Source organism: Vicia villosa, linkage group LG7 (genome assembly GCF_029867415.1).
Source record: "Vicia villosa cultivar HV-30 ecotype Madison, WI linkage group LG7, Vvil1.0, whole genome shotgun sequence".
Lineage (NCBI taxonomy): Eukaryota > Viridiplantae > Streptophyta > Magnoliopsida > Fabales > Fabaceae > Vicia > Vicia villosa.
The window spans coordinates 99594385-99621236 of NC_081186.1; the positions used below are offsets into that span (position 1 = coordinate 99594385).

A 26852-nucleotide genomic window follows, 5' to 3' on the forward strand; every position below is an offset into this window, starting at 1 on the left:
GGAACTACTGAGTTTCCTTGGAGACTATTTATTGATCCAGATTTTTTTGAAATTTGATTTGAATGAAGACCACATGGTTCCTGGAATAATATATTACGACAACAATGCTCAATTTCCACCAATTGAACATGATGTAATAGTCCAAGCTAGAACCGACTTGTTCCTTACCATGGTTGATTTAGCCGTTCAAATATTTTTAGACTGGAGTGAAAAGATTTTTTTATAAAATGAGACTTTTACTTACGGGTGATGAAATCTGCCAAGTGGTGAAATGTGTCAAATGCTGAATACTTGAGTAAGATCTAACATGAGGCAAAATCTCACAGTAAATTTGACCTCATGGTGGAACTTACCAAGTTCTCAGCACTTGACACATTTCAACCACTCATGAAACACCCATCAAACAATCATTAAGTAAAATCTTCCTTTTACAAAATTTCATTTGCCCACTGTCTAAAAGTTTGATTGACTAAATCAATTTAGTTTGGACAAATAGAACAGGGTTGTTGTATATCAAATTTTAAAAGGTGTAATTTCCAGTAACTCGAAGTGATAAAAAAAAATTGAATCAATAACTCCAAGGAAAGTAAGTCGGTCCTTCCTCTTGTTGAGACAAGATGGACCTCTACTTCATTCATTTCGTTTTTACAATTTATACATGGAATTTGGGTCTATACAACAAAACTAATAACACTAACACTCCTAAAAGATTTATAAAATCAAATGCCAAATATCAATGCTTAATAAAGATTCAAAACATCATAGAAAAACTCTTACACAAATCCAAAATATCACATCTTAAAATTCAAACTTATTTGAATTTGTTTAAGAGTTTTTCTATAATGTTTTGATGTCATTCCCATTATCTATCTATAAATAAAACAGAAATTAAGTGGAAAAAAAAAAAAAACAGTGTAGAGTAAAAAAGTTTAAAATAGAGATGTAAGACAAGAGTAGAGTGAGAGAAGAAGAATATATATAGTAAAATAAGAAGAAGAAAAAAACAGAGTTAACGTGTTCTGTTATCTAGAAACAGAGTTTTTTTTTATAGAGGTATTGAGGTGGATTTTGGACAGCAATTGAATAGGTTTGGTATACTGTCTCATTGCTTTTTGATGCAGTTTTTTGTTATGCCATTTTTGTGTAATCTTTGGACTGTTTTGGACAGCATTTATGAAAGGTTTGTTGGAGGTTAGGTTGGGACAGCAGCATAGGTCTGGTGTACTTGAAAAGGATTGAAGCTGGAGAAAAATACAACAGCTCTTTTTTTTTGTTTTTACTGTCAAAGTAAATTGTATTTACATTCTTTCCAAATTTTCAACATTTGTAATAAAGTACTAAGAGATTTTGATCTGCTAAATCATGACAGTACTTAGAGATATAGTCACCACTTACCAATAGAAAGTACTAAGAAGTAATGCAATATCCAACAACACATATTGAAGATAACTGTGAAATATAATACCAATTAATAATGTTATTATTGGCCATGATGCTATCCATTTCCTTGGAGACCAGCCTTGTAATGAGTTTCAGTAGGACATGCCATATACTGACCAAGTTGTTGTGATGCATACCCGATTTTAGGCCGGGTAGTTGTCAAATAACGAAGACGGCCAACAAGTCATCAGCAAGCAGCTGCGTCAAGGAAAGTCGCAGCAGAATGATATAATCTACCTACGCGAGCAGACTAGTAGCTAAGTGACGAACAAGGCATTGAATTGGTTAATTCTAGTCTTCTAGGTTAGTATTGTCTGTTATATTGGCTCCAGTGATGGAAGTGTGAGATATAGGTTGAGGCATAGAAATGTTGTAAGACAAAAAATTCCAGATCATAAAATGGACATCTATAGATACTACAGTTTCTCTGCTATTGATTTCAAGAACTACATAACATTTCATTTCTTGTTTGTATAGTAAGAAAGTGCCTTTTCTTGCTCTAGGATCAAACTTGTGCCTATCAGTGAGAAAATCGGATGCATAAAATGACAACCAAACGCCTTCAAACAACTTAAATCTTGTGCCAGTGTGTATATGCAGGACTAAGGAAAAAATAGAGATAAAACTGTGTCTATCAACTTAATAAAGGATTTAAGCTATGTATGTATATAATATACACCATACCATGTTTGTCTCTTCAAGATAATGTAAGTTTAAACTTCAACATGCAGGGACCACTAGATCTAGAAACTAGTCAATTGCTTCTAACCATCCAATGTGCATAGAAAGTACTGAGAATTACGCAACATCCAATATTGGGTGTACAACACTTATTGAAGATAAGATAAACTAAAGTAAACAGTGAAAAATAATGTCAAATAATGAGATCTTAAGAGTGCATATTTTTTCCAAAAAGCTTGGTTTTCTATACCAAATTTCTCCATTTGAGTGCAGGGGCGGATGCAGGTTCATGGTATTGGGGGCTTAAGCCCCCACAAGAACAATTTTTTTTTAATGCCATTAACTTATATATTATTTAGAGCCCCCATAAATTTTAAGTAGTCACATCACATTAATTTATACTTAATTACACGTCATAATTTTATCTTTTAACTTCAACTATTTTAATTGTTGTTTTTTAAATTCTTATTATAAATTCTTCCACTCTTTATAAAAATAGTTTGTCTTTAATTTGACATTTTATTTAAAAAGTGTTAGATGTGTAGTTTTTTTGAACGCAGATGTGTAGTTAGTTTTGTTAAAAAATAAAATTTTTTTCGACCATAAATTTTAAAGAGAATAAAATATGCACTCATATATGAAGGATAAGCGATTGAACGGTTATACAATTTTATGTATAATAAAGTGTCATATTTATAGCGTCAGATTTGATAATATTAATAGTAAAGAGTCATTAAAATTTTTTGGAACAAAGAAATTCATAAGAAATAAATATAATTTATATAAATTTTTATATAATTTGAATTTATATGTTATTATAATTATTTTAAAATTTGTAATATTTTTTTAGTCAAAATAGTTACACTACTTTTTGCCCCCACCAACAAAAATTTCTGGATCCGCCACTGTTTGAGTGCCAATTGAGAAAGAGTCTTTGTAGAAGAACCATCTTCTTTAACTGCACCATTAGCAGCTTCTTTCAACTCCTTCATATTATTACGCAGTTTCTCACCTTCTTCTCCTTCCAAGAGACGCTTGATCAACTCAGCAATTTGTACTCTTTCGACAATTCCATTCTCATTAAGTCTTGGCCTCAGTCCAACTTTTAAGCCCTCACTCAGCATAACCGCATTCGTTCTCTGCTCCGCAAACAAAGGCCATGTGATCAGTGGCACACCATGGACCATACTCTCAAGAGTTGAATTCCAACCACAATGAGTCAAGAACCCTCCAACTGAACTGTGACTCAAGATTTGAATCTGGGGTGCCCATGATGGAATAACCAAACCTTTTTCCTTAGTTCTCTCCAAAAACCCCGATGGTAAAAACTCCAAAGGATCAACATCATTTTGTGAAAGATATGCTGAATTCGCTGAACTACTCGGTGCTCTTAACACCCATAAGAACTTCTGATCACTCAATTCCAAACCAAAAGCCAACTCATCAATTTGTTCTTGTGAAAGTGTGCCACCACTCCCAAACGAAACATACAAAACCGAACACGGTGGTTGTTTATCCAACCATGACAGACACTCCAACCTCTTAACATCATCATCAGATTTTGTTCCCTTTTGGATAATAGGTCCAACAACATACACAGGAGGGTTACCACTTCCTTCTTCTGTCAGTGCTTCTATAGATCCTCTTTCAATTTCAAGGAAGCTATTAATAAGAATCCCATCAACAAGACGGATTCTCTCAACTCGCTCGAGTAAGAGTTTATAAGTTTGACTTGATCTATCTTGAGCTTGATCAACAAGATCACGGCCGTGAATCGGTACAAACCCTGGTAATTGAATAGCCTCTGGAAGATCTCTATACTCACATGATGTTACCTTATCCAATTTAAGCAAATGATAGTACGAAGACAAAGTGGTAGCTGCAGAAGGAAAGTAAACATAAGACAACATGTTGAATTCCTTAGCCAAATCCAATGCTTTAACTGCAAATGAATCAACCAGTAAGGCCACAAGGGGTGTCCTTAAAGATAAGGACTTCAAGGCCTCGTGGATTGATGGCAATGAATGAGCCAGTGTGAGTTGAAGTTGAATTTCTAAGGGAATTCCTTGTGGAAGATCTTTGGAGTCCACAGATGGAAGAAAAGTACAGTTGATGTTCGACGGAAGAGTTTGAAGGATTGATTTAGAATCAGATGGAGGTGATCCTAGCGAGGGAACTAAACATGTGACATGAAAATATGGATGAAGGTGAACAAGTAGTTTGGAGAATTGAAGAAGTGGGAATAAATGGCTATATCCAACACCAGGAACAACTGCAATATGAATTGATTTCTCCATGGAGAATTTTTGTGTGATAGAGAAAATAGTATATTCAAGATTGAAACAAAGAGTGAAAGAGATAAAAGAAAGGTAAAATATAAATACAGATATTTATGCCAATAGTTCAGCTCATGGAATCTGTAAATAAAGATAACATTCTGGTTATTTATTGTTGGTATTGAAAAAAAGAAAAAGACTTTTATTTTGTAATAATTATCATTTATGTGTATAAAAAAAGATATTTTTTGGTCAAAGTTGTTGTCTACTATGTGTGGACCATTTTAGCCACAGCCCAATTAATACAGTTTTATCTCTTCAAGACTCCTACTTGTTGTATAGAAAAACTACATCCAAAAAATTTGACAGACAAAAATGGAAATCTCTAAAACGAGTGAAGTTTCGGTTGAAACAAAACTTGAGTATGATAGAGCAAGTGAGCTGAAAGCTTTTGATGAAACAAAAGATGGTGTTAAAGGACTTGCTGATGCTTCTATCACAAACATCCCTCGCATGTTCCATCATGAATTTGATATAGACTCAGCTGCATCTTCAAGTAGAACCACCAAACTTGTTGTTCCTTCTGTTGATCTTGTTGATATTCATCTAGATCCAACAAGAAGAAAAACAGTTGTTGAGAAAATTAGAGAAGCATCTGAGACATGGGGTTTCTTTCAAGTTGTTAATCATGGAATTGAAGTAAGTGTTTTGGACGAGATGAAGAACGGAGTTGTGAGATTCTTTGAGCAAGATCCTGAGGTGAAAAGAGAATTCTACTCACGTGATGCTGTTAAGCCTTTGATTTATAATAGTAACTTTGATCTTTACACTTCACCAGCAGCTAATTGGAGGGATACCTTTTACTGTTTAATGGCTCCTCATTCACCTAAACCAGAAGATTTGCCATCAGTTTGCAGGTATATATTAGATATAATCTTAACTAAACCATTAGCCTTTAAATTATGATGCCCTCGCACTATGGATCTAAGAAGCACGGACTCTCTCACAGACACTGAAACACGACGCGTGTCAGACACTATGACACACCTAGATGTCCGTTTATCATGGCTATCGATCTCCTTAGTGAAAATCTTAGTGTTTGAATTTGATAATAGTTGAGATTAAAGCATTTTTGTGCATATGTGGTTGCAGAGATATACTGTTGGAATATTCAAAGCAAGTTATGAAACTAGGAAATGTATTGTTTGAGTTATTATCAGAAGCACTTGGACTGAATCCAAATTATTTAAATGACATGAGATGCAATGAGGGACTTGCAAACGTTTGCCATTACTATCCTTCTTGTCCGCAACCAGAATTGACTTTGGGAACAACCAAACATACTGATAACGACTTTATCACTGTGCTTCTACAAGATCATATTGGTGGCCTACAAGTTCTTCATGAAAGTTGTTGGGTTGATGTATCACCTATGCCAGGTGCTCTCGTCATCAATATTGGCGATCTTCTACAGGTAGCTTTCATAATTTTGATGCACTGTTAGTGTTATACTTATACTAATTTACATTGTTATGACAGCTTATAACAAATGACAAATTCAAGAGTGTTGAGCATAGAGTATTGGCAAACCATGTCGGTCCAAGAGTATCAGTTGCAAGCTTTTTTAGCACAAGTTTTCAACCATCAACAAAGCTTTATGGTCCTATAAAGGAATTAGTATCAGAAGTTAATCCTCCAAAGTACAAGGAAACTACAGTTCATGATTATGTTGTCTTCTCCATGGCAAGAGGCCTTGATGGAACTTCTCCTTTGCCATATTTCAGGATTTGAAATTTCTGATTAACACAAACACACACAACAAAGCTTGTTTATCATCTTTACATAATTGAAAGAGTTGTATATAGTTAATAAGATTGCAAACCTCTAGTTTAGGGAAAAATTTATACTAATAATGAAAGTTTTCCGTTTTAGGAAGTCTGTACAAACTTTCTTGAAAATTGTACTGGTCAAAAAATACAGGTGTGCGTGTTCCTTCTGTAAGGATAGGGGAACTCAGACGCCTTAGTAGGTATATTTCGTTGTATGGTGGTTAGGGCTTGTCCACGGCGGCGAGAAGCCCTGTATGATGGTGTTTTACGTTGGTTTTGGGAGTCCTGCTCACGTGAGGTGAGAGGCTCTATGGCTGAATGATATGCTTAGGTATAAGTTTTCGAGGGGTGTGATCAGTGTGAGTTATGATCTGGCTAAGCGCTATTCTTAGGGTGTAATGATATGCTTACATACACCATTAACATTATGAAAATATTTCTCACCCCTTTTTGTTTGCTTGTGTGGCTCGTTGTGCTGATGGTACATATACCCACGTAGAGGACCATTAGTAGCTGCTGTGTGGAAGGATTGGCGTAGATGCGACTTCATTTTATCGTTTTTGGGTTTTACTTAGTATTTACGTATTCCTCTATGACAGTGTAACATTGGGATGAGTTTTTCGTTTGGTGGATGATTTCTAAAAGATTGTTGAATTTATTTCTTTATAGTGGGGACTATGTTATTTTATAAAAGTATGATATTTTTATGTTGCATTGATGAAGTTTTGGTTTCCGCTGCTTAATCATAATTGAAAAGGATGTTTTTACGAGGATGGTGTGAATTAATTTGCAAGACCTTTTAATGTGTTTTTGGGATTAGGGTGTTACAAGACATATGTCATCTATATGTATGATTGTATTTTTAAAGCATCATAGTCTTAAACATAATAAATCATCATTAGAAATTTCAAATATCATAACAAATGTGTTTCAAATAATGAATATAATTGGGACTTTCAAATATTTACCTCTCTTTCCACACATGCCTAGCAGCACGTTATGGATATAAAGGCAGTAGCAATAAGTCAGACGGGCCTCCTCTAAATCCCTAGGGTGCTTGGCGTGCTTGGCGTGCCTAAACATGTATTGGTGGAGCTTCTGGGCATCAAGAGATGACACATGTCTTTTACGGGAAGACAAAGGAGGAGATGCATGAGCCTCAAAAGTTGACACCTCCCAATCAACCAAAGTAGAACCGACTGGTGCCTGCGATAATCAGACTCTTTCCCTCCTAAGCGATGCATGATACGCAACTTTGTCGTGTCTCAATCTATCTTGGTTATCAGCCATAATACCTATAGTTAAATCACACAAGAATTATACAGGTGAAACATAATTGAATGGAGTCAAACAATGCAGAGAGAAAAAAATCCAGAAATGCATCTCCGAATTCTGGAAATCAAAACGTTAAAAAAATACGAAGATGCATCCGGATTGTTCTGCAACTCAAAAGAATGAAAACTGGTAGCAGTGCAGTCCAATCAAACATAAAAAGTAATGTATATACCCTTTAAACTATCTATCAAACACATTATTCATCAAATTAGCATATCTAAACAACCTATAACTTAATCTAATGTTCAATTTCTACAAATGTATATTGAAATAAAAAAACTATAAAGAAATAAAAACTTATCAAATGTGAGATTGATGTTGAGCTCTTTGATCGATTGGATGTTGATGGAGGAAACTTGAAAGTGTGTTGAATGAGTTTGAGGGTTTGTGTGATGAGAGAGTTTGAGAGTTGAGAGGTTTTGAGGGCTTGGAGAGTTTCAGAATATTTTGAGAAGTGAGGAAGGAGAAGAGACTCTCGTGCGCATTTGATTAAAATAGCGTCTAGAGATACATATCCGTAAGTTACACGGAGATGTATTTCCGTAATTTTTTTTTACTTAGCCTTAGAATCTGGCTCAAAAACGAATGTGATTAAGGTGCGTTCGGAGATTCTTTTCGAATTTTAAAGATAATTTTGATTTTTCACTAGGTTGGGGAAGCAATACTTAGGATGTCTTAAGCAATTTCGTTTTAAGTAATATAATTCCAAGTCATGTACAGTTGAAATCATATGGTTTGGTTGGACCTTGACACATACCAGAACAAATACAATCATATGATTGAATATCACACTAGTTATTTTGGGTCCAGTTAACTTTTTATATACGTAACTCTTATGTGTCACACAATATAAATTCTTTATTCTTCTACTAACTCTTCTAGTTACCGACCACTACAAACACAAAGAAAATGGGAACAACTGATACATCCAAGCCTAACCTTAATTCAATATTGAATGAACGCAAAAAATTTGATGAAACAAAAGCTGGTGTCAAAGGACTTGTTGATGCAGGTATTAACAAGATCCCAAGCTTATTCCATCATCAACCTGACAAATATCAGAAAGCCAACAACACTAGCCATGCTATTCCTGTCATAGATCTTTTAGATATTATTGATAACAAAGAAGATCCAACTATTCACCAAGGGACTGTTGACAGAATCAAGGAAGCATGTGAAACTTGGGGTTTTTTTCAGGTTGTTAATCATGGAATTCCTTTGACTGTTCTTGAGGAGTTGAAAGAAGGTGTTAAGAGGTTTTATGAGATGGATGCAGAAGTCAAAAAAGGTTTGTATACAAGAGATCAAGATAGATCATTTATTTATAATAGCAATTTTGATATTTATAGCTCACCAGCACTCAATTGGAGAGATACTTTTTCATGTTACTTGGCTCCTGAAACTCCCAAGCCACAAGATTTTCCTATAGTATGCAGGTATATATGTATTTATGTGTATAAGATTTTCGTGTTACTTGATCTTCATTTTACCATTCTAATTGGCTACTTATTGTTGAGTTATAGGGATATATTGCTAGAATATGGGAAACACATGATGAATCTTGGGACTTTACTGTTTGAATTGTTGTCACAAGCATTAGGACTAAATCCAAACCATCTAAGAGACATGGAGTGTGCTGAAGGACTAATTGCACTTTGTCACTACTATCCTCCATGTCCTCAACCAGAGTTGACTTTGGGAACAACCAAACATTCCGACAATGATTTTCTCACAGTACTTCTACAAGATCATATTGGTGGTCTTCAAGTTCTTCATCAAGAAAAATGGATTGATGTCAAACCTGTCCCCGGGGCTCTCATAGTTAATGTCGGAGATCTTTTGCAGGCATGTTTTCTGTATTCTTTTATGTGTTTATTTCCAAATGATGCATACTCGGCACTAATTATATGTTTGTTTGAAATGTAGCTTATAACAAATGACAGATTCAAGAGTGTTGAACATAGAGTACTTGCCAACCGTGTCGGTCCAAGAATATCTGTTGCATGTTTTTTCTGCTCAGATTATAGGTCATCATCAAAACTGTATGGACCTATGAAGGAACTTTTATCAGAAGAGAATCCTCCCAAGTATAGAGAAACTACAATTGCTGATTATATAGCCTACTTTGCAGCAAAAGGATTAGATGGTACTTCAGCTCTTACACATTACAAGATTTGAACTAAATAATGTGTAAGATAAAAATGTTATAGTTCATATAATGCAAATAATAGAATGAACTTGGTGGGGTTGGGTATATTATTTTGATTCTGTTAATGCACTGTATATATTTCAATTGGGTTGGTAAAATAATGGAAGCAAAGTTGCAAGCCTTCATGTTTATTTTTTTGATAAACAAATTTTTTATTAATGGAATACAAAAGGTACTATAATCCATATAACTCTCAATACAAGAACTATTCAACTCATAATACAAATAATTGAGGTGGTGGTGAAGTTATCATCAATTCAAGATGGTCTAAAATGAGGCAATTTAAATATTTAAGATAGAAGTTGAATTTATCTTAATTAGTTAGGTTATTATTGTTTAGTTGGATTATTTAGATGTTTGGGTCTTTTACTCTATTATTCATTACTACCTCTATATATGTATTCTCAATGAGAAATTTAGAATTGTCAAAAATCAAATGAAAAAATCTTTATTTTATTAGATAGCTACCGCCACTTTTGTATAACAGTTTATATTTTCTCGTAACAATGTAATTCTAATTTTAACATAACTAAAAGAGAATTATAAATGCTCTATAATCGCAAAGATAGATATCACTGACCGAATTGCGTTAACAAAATTTGATCGTATTCATTCTCTTTTTTTTTTTTTTTTTCTCTTAAAATCTTCTATATTAAAGAGAATCAACTATATTAGAAGTTCCAAGATAATCGATTGATATCTAGATTAGATTAGTGAAACCTCTTATGCTTTAAAAGACCTGCCAAAAGTAGTGGAAATGGATTAATCCAGGAACATACCTACAAACTCCAACCATTCAAAAATATGTAACCAAGTTATATATATAAAATGACATTGAAAAAGAAAAATTGTTCACATATTTCCTCAATTATCCATATAAGAGTCATCCGAAAATATCAATTTTATAGATAAAATATGGTCGGTTGGTTCTCTAGTAAATACATTTTTGCCACCTTGAGATCCGTGCCAATACTCATTTCATTCACTATGACTTTAATGGCTGCTCATTAATTCTTGCTTTTTCTACCAACTCTTCTAGCTCCAGAAACCACAACAGACACAAAAATGGGAACCACTTTTACAACCAAGCCTAACCTTGATTCATTGAATGATCGCAAATCATTTGATGAAACCAAAGCTGGTGTCAAAGGACTTGTTGATACAGGTATTAACAAGATCCCAAGCCTATTCCATCACAAACCTGACAAATATGAGAAATCCAACAACAAAAACCATGTTATTCCTGTCATAGACCTTGCAGATGTTGATAAAGATCCAACTATTCACCAAGGTATTGTTGACAGAATCAAAGAAGCATGTGAAACTAGTGGTTTTTTCCAGGTTGTTAATCATGGAATTCCTTTGACTGTTCTTGAAGAAATGAAAGATGGTGTTAAGAGGTTTCATGAGCAAGATATTGAAGTCAAAAAAGGTTTCTATACAAGAGATCAGAATAAATCATTTATTTATAATAGCAACTTTGATATCTATAGTTCACCAGCACTCAATTGGAGAGATACTTTTAAGTGTTACTTGGCTCCTGATACTCCCAATCCACAAGATTTGCCTGTAGTCTGCAGGTATGTTTGTATGCCACACTTTCCTGCAGTGTGAAGTTAATCTACTACTTACAATATTTTGTCGCGTATTTAAAGACGCGTATTTAAAGGCACGAATTATTTTCTTCTAATTGCGTACTTATTCTTGCATTGCAGAGATATACTACTTGAATATGGGAAGCACATGATGAATTTAGGGACTCTACTGTTTGAACTATTATCAGAGGGTTTAGGCTTAAATCCAAGCCATCTGAATGATATGGAATGTGCTAAAGGAATAATTGCTCTTTGCCATTACTATCCTCCATGTCCTCAACCAGAATTAACTATTGGAACACCAAAACATTCTGATAATGATTTTTTCACAGTGCTGCTACAAGACCATATTGGTGGCCTGCAAGTTCTTTATCAAGATAACTGGATTGATGTTAAACCTGTGCCCGGAGCTCTCATAGTTAATATTGGAGATCTTATGCAGGCAAGTTTTCTACATACTTTTGTGTTTATCTCCAAATGAGGTATACTCAATACTAACTATGCATTTGTTTGAATTGTAGCTTATAACAAATGACAGATTCAAGAGTGTTGAACATAGAGTACTTGCGAATCGTGTTGGTCCAAGAGTATCTGTTGCATGTTTTTTCCAAACAGGTTATAGGTCATCCTCAAAAGTCTATGGACCTATTAAGGAGCTTTTATCAGAAGACAATCCTCCCAAATACAGAGAGACCACAGTTGCTGACTATGCAGCATACTATGATACAAAAGGACTAGATGGTGTTTCTGCTCTTACACATTACAAGATTTGAATCACAGAATGTGCAGCTTGTAAAAAACGAATTGCGGAATGTTCTGTAACTTTTTATAATACTCACAGAAGTTTTCTTTTTCTTAGCATGTTAGTATAATTCCATTCCAGTTACAAAAAGTGAATTCCATGTATTTACTATATTTTGAGTTGAACTACCTGAGTTAACATTAATCTTAGGACTTTTCAACATACTTTATCATATTAATACTGAGCATTTGGATTTTCATTTGGGATTTCTCCTCATTAACAACAACTTTTTTCTCTTCAAAAGTTAATTGATCACCATTAGTAGGATTTTTAACTTTCAATCCAAGTCAAGATTGAGTAGTCCACTCATCAACGGTAAAACTTCAAACATTTGAAGATACATAGTACTCAAGTAACTTGAATATACATCCACATTTCCTCGATCCGGTATCGTCGCATTTCAGCATCTTTTAAAACATCTTTTGAAGAGACATATTTTGATATAGAAGTCGAGTTCATAGGGATGACGACATACCGATGGATGATCACTCCACAAAGGAGCAAGTTATCTATTAAAGGGAAAAGTAAAATGAAATGATAAGAATTAAATAGTAAATTATTTAGTAGATTAAAAGATAAAATAAAAATATTTTAAAAATTATATGAATGGGGCATGGAGTAAAGTTTTCTAAATTTAACTATTAATGAGTTTTTGTCCTACAAATACTCCTACTACATGTGATGCTTGCATATTCACGATAAGGAATTTTTGCTCAAAAATCTACAATCACTTCAAAAGATAAAGACGTGTCGTGTCTGTCTTCCACTCCATATTTTGACTTGTTGTATCTTCTAGTTATCTCTTCTAGCTACAGAAAAGATAGAGAAAATGGGAACCATTGATACAACCAAGCCTAACCTTGATTCAACGTTGAATGAGCGCAAAGCATTTGATGAAACAAAAGCTGGTGTCAAAGGTCTTGTTGATGGAGGTATTAACAACATCCCAAGCTTATTCCATCACCAACCTGACAAATATCAGAAATCCAACAACACAAACCATGCTATTCCTGTCATAGACCTTGTAGATATTCACCAAGGGACTGTTGACAGACTCAAGGAAGCATGTGAAACTTGGGGTTTTTTTCAGATTGTTAATCATGGAATTCCATTGAGTGTTCTTGAGGAGTTGAAAGATGGAGTTAAGAGGTTTTATGAGATGGATGCAGAAGTCAAAAAAGGTTTATATACAAGAGATCAAGATAGATCATTTATTTATAATAGCAATTTTGATATTTATAGCTCACCAGCACTCAATTGGAGAGATACTTTTATGTGTTACTTGGCTCCAGATACTCCCAATCCACAAGATTTTCCTATAGCATGCAGGTATGTTGTATGGATGTCTATGAAATTTATGTGCTTCTTAAATTTTGGTTAATTTTTTATCGGTTTTTTAGCACTGACACTTTAGATCGAATGTGTGTCTAGTGTTGTCGAATGTCGACATAGCCACCAAAACATGTGGTCATATTCAGTTTTCTTCTAATTACCTACTTATTCTTGCAGAGATATATTGCTAGAATATGGGAAACGGATGGTGAATTTAGGGACTTTACTGTTTGAATTATTGTCACAAGCTTTAGGACTGAATCCAAACCATTTAAAAGACATGGGTTGTGCTGAAGGACTACTTGCTCTTTGCCATTATTATCCACGGTGCCCTGAACCGGAATTGACTATGGGAACAACCAAGCATTCCGACAATGATTTTCTCACTGTGCTTTTCAAGATCATATTGGTGGTCTTCAAGTTCTTCATGAAGAAAAATGGATTGATGTTAAACCTGTCCCTGGGGCTCTCATAGTTAATGTTGGAGATCTTTTGCAGGCATGTTTTATGCTCTCTTTTATGTTTATTTTCTAACGAGGCATACTCAAAACTAATTATATGTTTGTTTGAAATGTAGCTTATAACAAATGACAGATTCAAGAGTGTAGAACATAGAGTACTTGCCAACCGTGTCGGTCCAAGAATATCGGTTGCATGCTTTTTCTCCACAGGTGTTAGGTCATCCTCAAAGCTGTATGGACCTATGAAGGAGCTTTTATCAGAAGAGAATCCTCCCAAGTACAGAGAAACTACAATTGCTGATTATGTAGCCTACTTTAATGCAAAAGGATTAGATGGTACTTCTGCTCTTACACATTACAGAATTTGAACTAGGCACTATGGAAGAAAAGAGATTAGCTCATACAAATAATTGAATAAACTTGGTCAGTTTATTATGATGGTGTAGTTAGTCATGAATTCCACATGATTGTGACATGAATTAGAAAAATGATGTGGTATCTATTTCATGCCATGGATGAATTACAAAGCATATGAACATTCACTTATTAAAAACAAAGGTGATTTTCTTATGCTAGATCACTGTTTTCTTCATAAACTTGTTTTCTTCATAGAGAGACAATTATAGAATCTATTTCTTTCTTGTTGAGATTCATTTTCAAAAATGATTCTTCAAACGTGAAATCATTTCTTCTTAAGAAAAAAAAATTTATCCTTCTTCATCTTTGTTAAAGTAGAGTTTAGATTTCTTTTTGAATTTCTTGTTTCTTAGGTCAATCTATTTAAAGTAGTCGAATGATGAATTTGTAACACAGGAGAACAAAAACTCTCGCATCATAGATCTTTCGATTTTAATATGTATCATTTCAAAAAAGTCCATGTTCAAGGATTCATTAGTAGCATTGAATCCAAAAACATATGGGCAACAAAAATAGCATGCTCGGTTTTCTTAATAAAAACGGAGTTATATCAACCTTCTCTCTTTAAAAACTATTTTTAAATAAAAACTTGCTCAAACATTCATACTTGATTATAGGAGCTTGTTTTAGATCGCATAGAACATTTTTGAGTTTGAATACATGATTAAGAAAAGAAGGATTTATAAAACTGAGAGGTTGATTAACATAAATAAATTTCTTTTTGGTTGTAATCGTTCAAGAAAGCGTTTGATCCGTCAAGCATATCTCCACCACAATTTAACTTTTTTTTTTATCTCTATATAGTACCCAATTATTTTAGAGTCCTTAAGGTTTTTCAAGTCATTAGATTTCAATTTGTTTAATCTCTTTAAATCTTTCATTTTGATAAAAAAAAATTGATAAAAAAAATTTTCAAAATGGTCTAGTTTACAATAATATTTACATTTATAAACAGTGTGATTGAATTTCTTTTAGAATGATATATGTTACTAGAAATTTTAGAATTGTTTTTAGGTTATTAATCTAAATTAGTTTTATTATATGATGCTCTTTGATTATCTAAAAGAAGATTCAAGTTATTTCTTTCTAAATCAAGCACTTGTGCTCCAGTGGTAAAGGAGTTCTTACAAAAGATAACACTCAGAAAATACCGAATTCAATTCTTGGTGGGAATAATGTTTTAATTTGAAATTATACTAGTTTTAATTTAGAATTAGTTGATGTTTGCCACTTTACATTTATTTTGGAAAAAATATGATGTAAGATAACACACATTAACTAATTCTATATTAAAGTTATTAATATTCCAAATTAAAAAAATAAATTATTATAAGCCAAATTAAAATAAAATATTTATTTTTTTACTTGATATTGGTCTTTACCTTGATCTTTATTTTGATATATCTCTTGGTATTTATTTTTATCTTTCGCTTCTGAAAATGTTTTCTCCAAGATACATGCACAATCAACTGCGTCTACTTTACCACACATATGAGGCAAGTTCAACAAAGATGACGTGTATGAATTCTTCTATAGTCATGATCTTTTTGAGGAAAAAAATGTATAACAAGGGATAAATTTTAATTTAAAGACCGTGCTTATAAAAAAATTACAAGATACTATATTACCTTTATCACACAATTTACTCGATACTAGTAAATCATATTATAAACTTGCTATTCTAATAAAAATCCACAGTAGGTTTATCGCTTTTACTAATAGTTCATGAACTGGCAATTATACCTTTGTTGTTACTATGAGAAGAAATTTCTCCTTTCGTAGAATAAATTACGAAAAAATATTTATATCTTCAATCCTATGATTTGAACAATCAGTATCATATTTTATGTTCGGGCCACCAAACATATCTCCATCACAATTTAACTTTTGATCTCTAGTACTCATGTTTTATAGGTTCCTTTAGTGTTTAATTAAACATGGTAACGGGGCGGAGCGGAGACGGTTTTTACCTCCCCCAAATCCCAAAACAATCTCTGTTTCCCGCCCTAAATCCAAACGGGGATGGAGTATTAAAACTCAGACCCGTCCCAAATGGATTCGGGTATCCCCGCTCCGCCACCATCTATTTAGTGAAATTAATTTTTTAATCAAAATATTTAATTTTCAATTTCATACATACATTTCAAATGTTTTAAATAATAAATACATATTTAATGGGTACTAGTGTCCCCATTACCCGACTCATCTCTATATGTTGTAATCGGAAAAAACTCAAACTCAGTTAAAGTGAGTTTTTCCCATCAACTTTAGGACGGGTTCAGATGGACACCCGCGGGTACGAGTTCTATTGCCATGTCTAATGTTAATAGATTTAAGGTTGCTCAAGTCATTAGATTGACCACTTTAAATCTTTCATTTTGCTAAAACAATAAAGCTCAAAATGGTCAAAGCTTACAACAATATTTGCATTGGATTTCTTTTTAGTATGACATATTGTTACACTAAAAATGTTAATATTGTTTTTAGGTTAATAACTTAAACTAACTTTATTATATGATGTTTTCTGATTATCTAGAAAGAGATTTAAATTATGTCTTTTTTTAGTGAATTTATCGAAACATCACATTGATCATACTTGGAAGCTTGAAGTAAGACTTCTTAAAATGAGAAAATGATGAGGACCAATTAATAGCATGAAGAAGAGAATTTAATATTTTATTTTAATTTTTCTTGTAATAATTCTATTTAATTTTAATTTTAATTTGTCTATGGGTGGAAGAATCGTTTTGATCAATGTTGTTTTTGATTAGTATGCATATGTACTATTTCTCGTTCTACCAGGCTCCAATAGTGGTGTTGAAGGAGATTACGAAGATACATTGATATTTTTATGGAGAGGCTTCAAGAACAAGTGTAAAGTTAATTGAATAGATGGCTGACTATTTGCAATTCGAATAAAGATAATGGGTTAGAATTGAAGGATAGCGGAAGATTCAATTTGGCATTGCCGAGCAAGTGGCACTGGTGCATCCTAAAAGACGAAAATTCAATTTGCCTTGATTTCTTATTTTTCAAGTAAATGAAGATTTGAAGTTGAAGATTCTCTCGTCTGATCCTCCGGTTACCTCCAAAAAAGACTCTCTTTGTTGGCATGTCATCTGCTCCTTGGTTGATCGAAATGGCTTTCTTCATATATTTCATATATGTGAATTTGCTTTTTTTTGTTTCTTTGTAATTAGGGTAAAATATCTCTTATTCATTATAATTCAATTTGCTTATAAAATAATAAGCGCTTATTCTGAGATTGGTTTCAAGTTGCATTGCAAAGTGTATTAAGCGCTTATCCTGAAATTGATATCAAGTTAAGTTCAAGTTGTGTTTTAGCTCTTGTAATTAGGCTGAAATATCTCTTGTATTCAATTTTAACATGTGTATTTTCTTTACGAGGCTTGCTATTGTTACACAAGATTTTAGATTTTGACACCGTATCCATTCTACATAGTAGCCGTAAACATGATTTATAATGAGGCTCAAATTCCAATGCACACAAAACTAATAAAAATAAGGAAAAAAAATGACTTGTACAAAGTATACTACGGTGTAAGTGTGGTGTAACAATAGCATTTCTGGTATAACTTATGTATACATCTTTAAAAAATTCTAATAAAATGTAATGTATTGAATAAATAACATGCAGTGTAAGGAAAAAAAACAAATTACATAGTACATTTATTATATTTAGGTTGATAGATTTGGTGCAAGGGTCCATGCTAAGAAAATCAAAACTAGAAAATTTGTACTCGAAAAAATATTTTAAATTTCAAGAAAATTTTATATACAATTTTCAAAACAAGTTTATATTTAATTTCTATAGATAAGTAGTAGTACCATTGCAAAAAAACTCTCAACATCAGGTTATACGTGATCATTAATAACTTGTTCCCTTTCATTTACTATAAACATTAATAATCGTCACAAAAGACTTAAAATTGATTCAGAAGTAGGTCCTTTCCCATTAAAATGGTTGGTATTATACATTAAATGACCTACCATTAATTCAATTCCATGGCTTATTCACTCACCTACATAAGACCCCTATACTTTACTCTTATTTATATCCTCATCGAAACGCAGCATCAATCACCGAACAAGGCATGCCACTATAATAAGGTAAGTATATGTTCATTCGTAGTATGTCGAACACACGTTTCTTTTAAATTCCAAAAATATCCTTTTACTCAACTGGTGTAACAATATTCTAACAAGTTTAAAAGGAACTCTGATTTTTGTTCCTACTTTTTTGTGTGTGTAAAAAATTAACAAGTTAACAAAAATATCCAGACAAATAAGCTTTGGACACGTGTCTATTTTAATAAGTTTCCAATCACAGTAAATACCAATCAAAATCAGAAAACCTTTACTCGTTGAAAAGAGATAACCATATATAATCATCCATCCACTATATTAATCTAAATTTGCTCTAAAGCATCGAAGGAAAATGAAAGGGAAAATATATAAAGTAAAAACTATAAAAATGAAAATAAAACCTAAATATTAATGTGAATTAACAATCATACCCCTGACGAAAGCCAACTAAACATTTCGGTAATCTCTTCACCAATTCTGTTACCTTCCACGTCATAATCCACCGGCTCAATTCTCCGACTACTTCCGCCACCACCGAAGAACCTACCGGAGCTACGAAACGACGCCGTTCGCGATGATATAGAAGCCGAAAGCCTGTCCATGTACTCCTTCAGCCAGTATCCACTTCCGGTATTTCCAGTGACGGTCTCTAACGTTTCATGTGATATTGGAGGATTCGCAGGGAGTACTGGAATGTGAATATCTTTCTGATCGGAGATACTTCTCCGGTGATCTTGAGTGAAAAGAACTTCCGATGGCTCCTCTACATAATACTCAAATGATCCAATGGAGTACGATCTTCCGTCGCCGACGGATTCCGCATTTGTATCTATTTCGATGACGGAGACGGAGACGGATTCCGGTCTTCGCCGGCTTATATTTCCTATTTCAATAGGAAAACTATCGGAGGAAGTTGATCGGAGAATCTTGTTGAGGTCGGAATCGGAAGTAAAAATGGAAGAGCGACAGAGCGGACAGGATAGATTCGAACTGAGCCACGTGTCTATACATTCAGCATGGAATGCGTGCAAACAGAGAGGTAGAGAACGGAGGAGGTCGCTGTTTCGGAACTTCGATAAGCATACGGCGCAGTCAGCGGCGGTGACAGTGGAAGATCGGCGAGATACTGAGGAGTACGGGAACAGCGGCAAGGCGTCAATGACTGAAGGACGTAGCTCCGGAGAGATCCAGTGGCTTGGATGCGATACAGTGTATGTGGTAGGATATCGATCGGAGGCGACACGGCGGAGACGGTTGCAGTTGAGGTGGCGGAGAAGGAAAAAGATAGCAACGGAAACGATAACTGTGATGGCGAGAATCGTAACGATAATGAGAATGCTGGGACTGATATTCTGTAACGGAGAAGAACGGTGAAGTGACGGAGGTGTAACTGACGGTGGTGTAACTGTATCCATAATGTTTGAAACGACGACGTTAAGAGTGGAGGAGTGTCAAGTGTGTGTGAATTTTTGCGTTATATATGAAAATAGTTGTGTTTTATTTAGAGAAGGTGCGAAGATAGAGAGGACACGTGAGTGGCACGTGAGAGCGAAACTGGTGCAAGGTTAATGAATGAATTGAATGTTAATGGTGGCAGTGATGAATGGATTGAGTTGGGAAATGGAAACGATTTGATTGAAGTAAATGCGTTCAGGTCTTTCTCTGCGTTATTTTTGACAATTTTGCTTTTTTTTTTTTTTTTTTTTTTTTTGGTTTATCACCACCGGTATAGTCCGGTTCGGGGGATCAGCTCTGGCATCAAGTGGGTCAAGCCCCCTCCCGATCGCAGCTGTGGGGATCGAACCGTGGTTCTTCCTACCAAGTCCAGCGCCAATCACCACTGGACCAACTAACGATTGGTTCAATTTTGCTTTTACTTTATCCATAATCATACTCATTTTCTCGGTATAAGTATCACTTAATTCCTTTGTTGGATGATATCACAATTTAATCGGTATAACTATTTTCTAATTTTAATTTTTGTTTCATTAATCATAATTAGGCCATGTTCATTTTAGAAATATTGTTTGGTGCATAAATAAGACACATAATAAGATACTTGTGTCATATTCAATCTTAATTAAATGTTGATGACACAATAAATTAATTTTGTAATTTATCATATTTTGGATAAAAGTATAATTTATTAATCTTTTTCTATAAAATATAATTTAAAATGAAAAATTAAATAGAAAAAATTATAAATAAAAATTAATTTGATACTAAATTACAAAATATTAATAAATAATTTTTAAAAATATATAAGATATTGACATAAGGAAAATTGTGAACTTTATATAATATAAAAAATTAAAACCTAATAAAATGGAGAATTTTAAAATTAATTATTAAATTTTTAAAAAGTTGAATATTAATTTAATTTTTTATTAAATTAAAAAATTTTGCAAAGATAGTTTTGTCATTTACTTATTATATATATATATATATATATATATATATATATATATATATATATATATATATATATATATATATATATATATATATATATATATATATGATTTTATTTTGTTTATTTAACATATATAATAGAATCTAACCTATAATAGAATATCTGATTTTTTCAAAAAAAAAAAAAAACTGAAGTTGTTTATTTTGTCGTGTCAATGGTTTTTTTTAATTATATAATATTTTTTTTATCAATTTATGAATTTTAAAAAATTTTACAAAATAATTTAGGAAAAATGTATTGTTTTAGAAGGGTATATATATATATATATATATATATATATATATATATATATATATATATATATATATATATATATATATATATATATATATATATATATATATATATATATATATATATATATATAGGGGACGACTCAAGGATACTTAATATTTATTTTAAATCAACATAGAAAGAGAAACCAATCAAGTCCATTAAAATCAACAAAATCAAAATTTAATGGTCGAAAGACATATATTTTGTATATATATATATATATAATGCTATTATATTTTGTATAATTTATGGACGAAAGACATGATAGAATAAATTTTATTATTATTTTGTGATCGTATCTGATCAGAAGAATCGTCAAGGCGGCAGAATCTGGCTTGAAGAGTAAGATGGGGTACCTGCAAGGTCCTCCGATGCTAAAGTCAGTAGCTATCAGAGAATGAAGGTTTAGAGAGTGAAGAATATGATACCTGACCCTCTAGTGAAAGAGGGTATTTATAGCCCCCCGCTGGGTCAAGGTTTCCTAATTGGGCCAAATCCAGTTGGAGGCCCACGTGCTAGGAAACTGCCAGAACACCCCTGTGCTAGGGTTGAGTCAGCAGGTGACCCACGTCCTGGATGAGCGTGGCGTAGGATTCGGAAGAGGTTGACCGGATCCTTCGCTGAAGCGTGACGCGTGGTCTTCGCACTTGGACAATCCGTAACGGGCTACCAAGTAAATGGGCCCAATTGCTTTGGGCCTGCTCGGCTAGAAGGAAGAGCTGGGCCTGCTCGGCCCAGTCCAGAACATTTTGTATATATATGATATCTAATATTTATCCTGTTTTATATTCTATCATGTGTATATCATATCCTACACTTCAAACGGACTCTTAAAATAGATCTTTAACAAATATTTATAATATGTTTTTATATAATTATTAATAAAAAATTTATCACACTTTTTTATATTAATTAATACATAATATTGGTTATATTTTTTTTTAAGTTACAAGCAATAATATGTGTGTATAATTGGAAAAAATTTGTTAATATTTTTTATATCAATTAGTAACAAATCTTTTTTCCACAGTTTTTTTTATGTATTATTAACAAATATTTATCCGTGTTCTTAAATACAATTAATTGATGAATATTTTTCTTGACAAATTTTGTCAAGTAATTTATTTATAAAAATTAATTTTAATTTTGATCCTTTATTTTAAATCTGATTTTTCAACTCCCTCTATTTCATTTTTTTCGAAATTTTAACTCTCTTTTCAATTTAAGGTCAAATTGAATAACATGACAATGTGTCATTGTCATACGTACACAAATTAATTATATATTAATTATATATAATTTTTTATCTTTTCATTTAATGATTTAACTTTTATTTTATGTGCTTTTACTGAATAATAGTCTTTTTTCGGTATAAGTATTAATTAATCCGGTTGATTTTAGAAATATAGTCTTCCTAATATATTTAATTATAGAATTATAAATATAAGATTTTATTATAATTGAAATTAAACAACATAATTAATGAATATATTTTTTGATAAGAAAACTAATACTAATATTTTATTTACACAATAGTTAGACATTTCTAATGCAATTTATTTGAAATAATTATGTACATTATAATTTGATTTTAGAAATATAGCTTTCCTAATATATTTAATTAGTAAGAAATATGTTTTCCACACTTTTTAATGTATCATTGACAAATACTTATCCGTGTTTTTAATAATAAATAACATAATTAATTGATAAATAATTTCTTTGACAAATTTTGTTTATAGTAATCAATGACAAATATTTGTTTTTTTCTTTGAGATGGTCCTATGAATGTACAATCAGACTACGCACATGTAGATATAGCAATGTTTACCATGGGTACGGGTACTAGTCCCCTACTCTATTTAGTACTCCGAAAACTTGATCACAATATTCTAGGTTAAAACTTAATCATTCTCATAGAATTTGATCAATTATTGGTAATTCAATGCATACACACTATGTTATAAGTGATAGAACTCCTAAGATTGTTTAGAATAATCAAACAAATGGTTTTGCGCAAAATACATAAGAACCAATTTATTATTGTTAAGGACCAATCGATTGACATTTTGCTTATGTTCATCCTTTTTCACCAATTTTAATAGAACTAATCGATTGGTCCAGGGTGTTAGTGGATTGACACCAGTACTTTTCAGTTTCTTTATAGCAATGCCTACCTTATAGTAAATACGATATTCGTATCTGGTCATATTTATGTGGGTATCTGTCAAATGGATATCCGTGGTTTTTCATTCATAGAGGAGTTTATCGTTTATTGCATTGATAGCGATTTATTGCTTAAGATTAAATTTTGTTGGAATTAGGACCTAATTGAGCTTTAGTGTTGATTAAAACTTGAGAAACTTGTTGAGTTTAGAATTCGCGAATTGCATTATTGTATAATCATCTCTCATGAATTATATTGTGGTATCGATTGAATATCTAGTGTATCATCATTGATTCAATTTTTATTTGTTGTACATTGAATACGAGTTTTCTTGCAATTTCTATTTAGGTATAATTCACTATATTTCGCTCTAAAACTTTTGTGCGCATACTTTGAAAAACTTCCATTATTTTGTTTCCGAAAAATTGGTTGATTTAATTTGAAAAGTCTATTCAACCCCCCCCCCCCCCCCCCCCCCCCCCCTCTAGACTGTTTTCTTACACCATATTCTCACCCAACTGTGTTTAGCCAATGATTCCTCCCATCGTAGATAACCAGAAAAAGTGTAGTGTCATTGAACTCCTCATCCACTCTATAGCATGTGTAGGGTGTCCAGATGCCTACAGTCAGCACATCAATCCTCCTCATGTACTCCATAACACCCTCGAGTGTGCATGCCCCTCCATCTCTTGGTTTGTGGGAACCCATCAGTGGTAGCAATAGCTTGCCCCTCACAAATGGACTGGAAATGCTCATATATCAAGCACTGCACAATAACAAAGACTCGGATAACCAGAAATAATATCATAAATAGAACTAACATAATAAGACATAATAACTTAGTTATACTTGAAATAAACTCATATAATCAACAAATTGTCTGGTCTAAAAAACAATCACCTCTGTCGGGACAACATATGAAACTGTCAATGCAACACACTCTCATACCCAGCTGCAATGCTCAAGGCTGTTAGACAGTCACATGTACTTCGCATTGATATATACATGAAACTTATCTGCTAAGATAGAACATTCTACAATATGTAGAATGTATACCCTAGCAGTTACCTCATACTTAAAAAAAGGGTAATGCTAACTTGTGTCCCTAGGACACAAGTTAAAAACTAATTGAAGAAAAAATATCTTGAAAATTATACACTAATTTTAATGAAAATATAAAATTAATTCTTTTATTGCTTTTTTCAAAACTAAACTTCTATAAATAAATTTCTTAAACAAGTTAGCGTTATCATAAAAAAAATCATATGATTTTTATAAACTAGATTTAGTAAAGAGAAAATGGGTGATGCACTGACAGTGTAAAATATTTTTACACTGTCAACCAATCACCACCCATGTATCCAATTAAACTATTTTTTTATTAAAAAAAAAACTTAATGACATGGCACATTTATGATTTTCTATTGGATGACAGTGTAAAATTATTTTACACTGTCAGTGCACTACCTTTTAACTCTTTAGTAAATTACTATCGGTAGAATAATTTACTATGAATCTTTGATCAATATAATTCAACACTCATAATTTACTATGAATCTTTGATCAATATGCAACAGTGCCACATTCAACTATGATTGTGAGTGAGGATATATATTAATATATGATTATATATTTACATAAGAACTTTGACTCGTTAATCTTTGCTTAATTAACTTCAGAAACAAATGAAATGGATGGGGACAGCTTTTAGGGTACCCTTAATTAACTAACAAGGGAGGAATTTCTTTAAAGAATAAAAGTCAAATTAACAGGTTTGAAAAAAGTTTAAGGCAACATCATCCTCAGATCGTGCAATTATGCAATTACTTCAAGATAATCCCAATCATTATAATGTTTCATATAGTCAGTATTTTTCTAAAATATGTATTCATCATATAGAACTTTTGAATTAAATATGAATAATTATTAGTATATTATATAATTATTTATATGCTAATAGAATTAAAACAGAATGGTACAGGTGTTTGGAAACGTGCAAACCCAAGAAACAAGGCAACAAATACATTCCATAATAGTTCTATAATGTAACCTTAATGTGACATTATCTAGTTGTTCAATTATTAATTGGATGATGCTAGCTTCGATTTCATGTAATGTTTGTGAGTACTTTTTAGAATATAGTATTATTCACATTCTTTTCTGTACTATATACATCATGAGAGCGTGCTTCATTTTGCTTTCTTCATAATCTTGGCATGCTCTATAAACTATGAATTTTCTGGTTCAGAGTATGAACCACTATGACTATATGGCCAGAATTTAGTTAACACTATTTGTATGGTACTGAAATTTTGAAGTGGACAACTGTTTTAATATTAAAGAATGAATGTTTTACAGATACAAAAAAACAAAAAGTAATAGTATTGGCTAGGATACAAAATATTTATTATTGTATAATTTTTCTTTTGACATTTTCTTAATGAAGTGTTCCATAATTTACCACTGAACAGCGCCGGGCTAACATTGTTTTCATGCGTGAAACTAATTTGGAGGGAAGACATTTTAAAACTTAAAATATTATTTTATTAAAAAATTATATATATTTTTTTATTTTTTATTACTCTCTATTAAAATGATTGATTCATTGGTCAACAAAATTTGTTGCATAATAGCTGTGGATATATTCTAATTTGCATTAATGGTAAATGTAGCTACACCAGTACATAATATGAGGAATTTGTTAAAAAAATATTATATTTTCTATTATCATTATATGTTTTTTTAGGCTTTCGCACCTGTTTCCGACTTACATAATAGATCGATTAATTCGGCTCGTGCTACGGAAGCACATGCACTGGCCAAACGTTGTTTCTGTCAGGAATCAAACTTGGTATTTCCCAAATATCACCTTTTGCAGAGACTCGTTTGCCACTCGAGTCCAAACGCTTGGTGTCTACTATCATTATATTGCAGACACATCTTTGATGACATTGATTTTAAAGAAAAAAGCTCTGTTTGGTTATTGAGATAAGCCTAAAAATCTCTAAAATAGTTTGTTAGCTTAGTGCATGTGGTAAATACTATTTTTGGTTGGGGATAAACTTGTAAAATCTCAAGATCAGATTGTATTTAAGTTCGTGAAAGTGACCTGTAAAAGCACAAAATTTATAGTCAAAATATTGAGAAGATCTCTTAGGGATAGGAGTAGGCCAACGTTTGGCCGAACCTGAATAAATCTCTGGTGCAATCTCTATAACCCTTATTATCCTCTTTAATTTATGCTATTTACTTATTGTTATTTACTTCCCGCTGTTAAACTCTATCTTTAATAAACTACTAACACAATTCTAAGTACATTTGAGAAAACCACAAAAGTAATCGCGAATTTTGAATACCATAATTCACTCACCCTCTTGTGTTTGAAGTCAATTGTCCAACATAAATGAGGAAGGAGAGATCATTGTTGCACCAACATGAAAACAAAAAGGTTT

At 32.4% G+C, this 26852-nt stretch overlaps 5 protein-coding genes and 1 pseudogene across 5 annotated transcripts; 4 read left to right on the forward strand and 2 right to left on the reverse strand.

Moving 5' to 3' along the window:
- Window positions 1–2838: 2838 nt before the first annotated feature.
- On the reverse strand, window positions 2839–4536 carry LOC131616123 (hydroquinone glucosyltransferase-like). The gene has a single exon (XM_058887376.1). It carries the CDS (start codon window positions 4416–4418, stop codon window positions 2943–2945), a length of 1476 nt encoding a protein of 491 aa, XP_058743359.1. The 5' UTR covers window positions 4419–4536; the 3' UTR covers window positions 2839–2942.
- A 137-nt stretch (window positions 4537–4673) lies between these two features.
- On the forward strand, window positions 4674–6940 carry LOC131616124 (1-aminocyclopropane-1-carboxylate oxidase homolog 12-like). The gene is made up of 3 exons (XM_058887377.1): window positions 4674–5314; window positions 5550–5871; window positions 5937–6940. Exons 1-3 carry the CDS (start codon window positions 4773–4775, stop codon window positions 6186–6188), a joined length of 1116 nt encoding a protein of 371 aa, XP_058743360.1. The 5' UTR covers window positions 4674–4772; the 3' UTR covers window positions 6189–6940.
- Window positions 6941–8270: 1330 nt separating this feature from the next.
- Window positions 8271–9901, forward strand: LOC131616125 (1-aminocyclopropane-1-carboxylate oxidase homolog 1-like). Its single transcript, XM_058887378.1, has 3 exons — window positions 8271–8997; window positions 9085–9406; window positions 9488–9901. Exons 1-3 carry the CDS (start codon window positions 8471–8473, stop codon window positions 9737–9739), a joined length of 1101 nt encoding a protein of 366 aa, XP_058743361.1. The 5' UTR covers window positions 8271–8470; the 3' UTR covers window positions 9740–9901.
- A 744-nt stretch (window positions 9902–10645) lies between these two features.
- On the forward strand, window positions 10646–12223 carry LOC131616126 (1-aminocyclopropane-1-carboxylate oxidase homolog 12-like). Its single transcript, XM_058887379.1, has 3 exons — window positions 10646–11350; window positions 11486–11807; window positions 11887–12223. Exons 1-3 carry the CDS (start codon window positions 10836–10838, stop codon window positions 12136–12138), a joined length of 1089 nt encoding a protein of 362 aa, XP_058743362.1. The 5' UTR covers window positions 10646–10835; the 3' UTR covers window positions 12139–12223.
- Window positions 12224–12346: 123 nt separating this feature from the next.
- Window positions 12347–14556, forward strand: LOC131616127 (1-aminocyclopropane-1-carboxylate oxidase homolog 1-like; annotated as a pseudogene).
- A 4180-nt stretch (window positions 14557–18736) lies between these two features.
- LOC131618001 (E3 ubiquitin-protein ligase ATL4-like) lies at window positions 18737–20109 on the reverse strand. The gene has a single exon (XM_058889273.1). The coding sequence runs from the start codon at window positions 19897–19899 to the stop codon at window positions 18910–18912; it is 990 nt and encodes a 329-aa protein (XP_058745256.1). The 5' UTR covers window positions 19900–20109; the 3' UTR covers window positions 18737–18909.
- Between the last annotated feature and the right edge of the window lie 6743 nt (window positions 20110–26852).

Excerpts from the sequence above, each read along its gene's own strand:
- LOC131616123 (XM_058887376.1), bottom strand. The coding sequence starts at position 4,418 with ATGGAGAAATCAATTCATATTGCAGTTGTTCCTGGTGTTGGATATAGC.
- LOC131616124 (XM_058887377.1), top strand. The coding sequence starts at position 4,773 with ATGGAAATCTCTAAAACGAGTGAAGTTTCGGTTGAAACAAAACTTGAG. Across the intron at positions 5,315-5,549 it reads GATTTGCCATCAGTTTGCAG|AGATATACTGTTGGAATATT; the intron begins GTATATATTAGA and ends ATGTGGTTGCAG. Across the intron at positions 5,872-5,936 it reads ATATTGGCGATCTTCTACAG|CTTATAACAAATGACAAATT; the intron begins GTAGCTTTCATA and ends TTGTTATGACAG.
- LOC131616125 (XM_058887378.1), top strand. The coding sequence starts at position 8,471 with ATGGGAACAACTGATACATCCAAGCCTAACCTTAATTCAATATTGAAT. Across the intron at positions 8,998-9,084 it reads GATTTTCCTATAGTATGCAG|GGATATATTGCTAGAATATG; the intron begins GTATATATGTAT and ends GTTGAGTTATAG. Across the intron at positions 9,407-9,487 it reads ATGTCGGAGATCTTTTGCAG|CTTATAACAAATGACAGATT; the intron begins GCATGTTTTCTG and ends TTTGAAATGTAG.
- LOC131616126 (XM_058887379.1), top strand. The coding sequence starts at position 10,836 with ATGGGAACCACTTTTACAACCAAGCCTAACCTTGATTCATTGAATGAT. Across the intron at positions 11,351-11,485 it reads GATTTGCCTGTAGTCTGCAG|AGATATACTACTTGAATATG; the intron begins GTATGTTTGTAT and ends CTTGCATTGCAG. Across the intron at positions 11,808-11,886 it reads ATATTGGAGATCTTATGCAG|CTTATAACAAATGACAGATT; the intron begins GCAAGTTTTCTA and ends TTTGAATTGTAG.
- LOC131618001 (XM_058889273.1), bottom strand. The coding sequence starts at position 19,899 with ATGGATACAGTTACACCACCGTCAGTTACACCTCCGTCACTTCACCGT.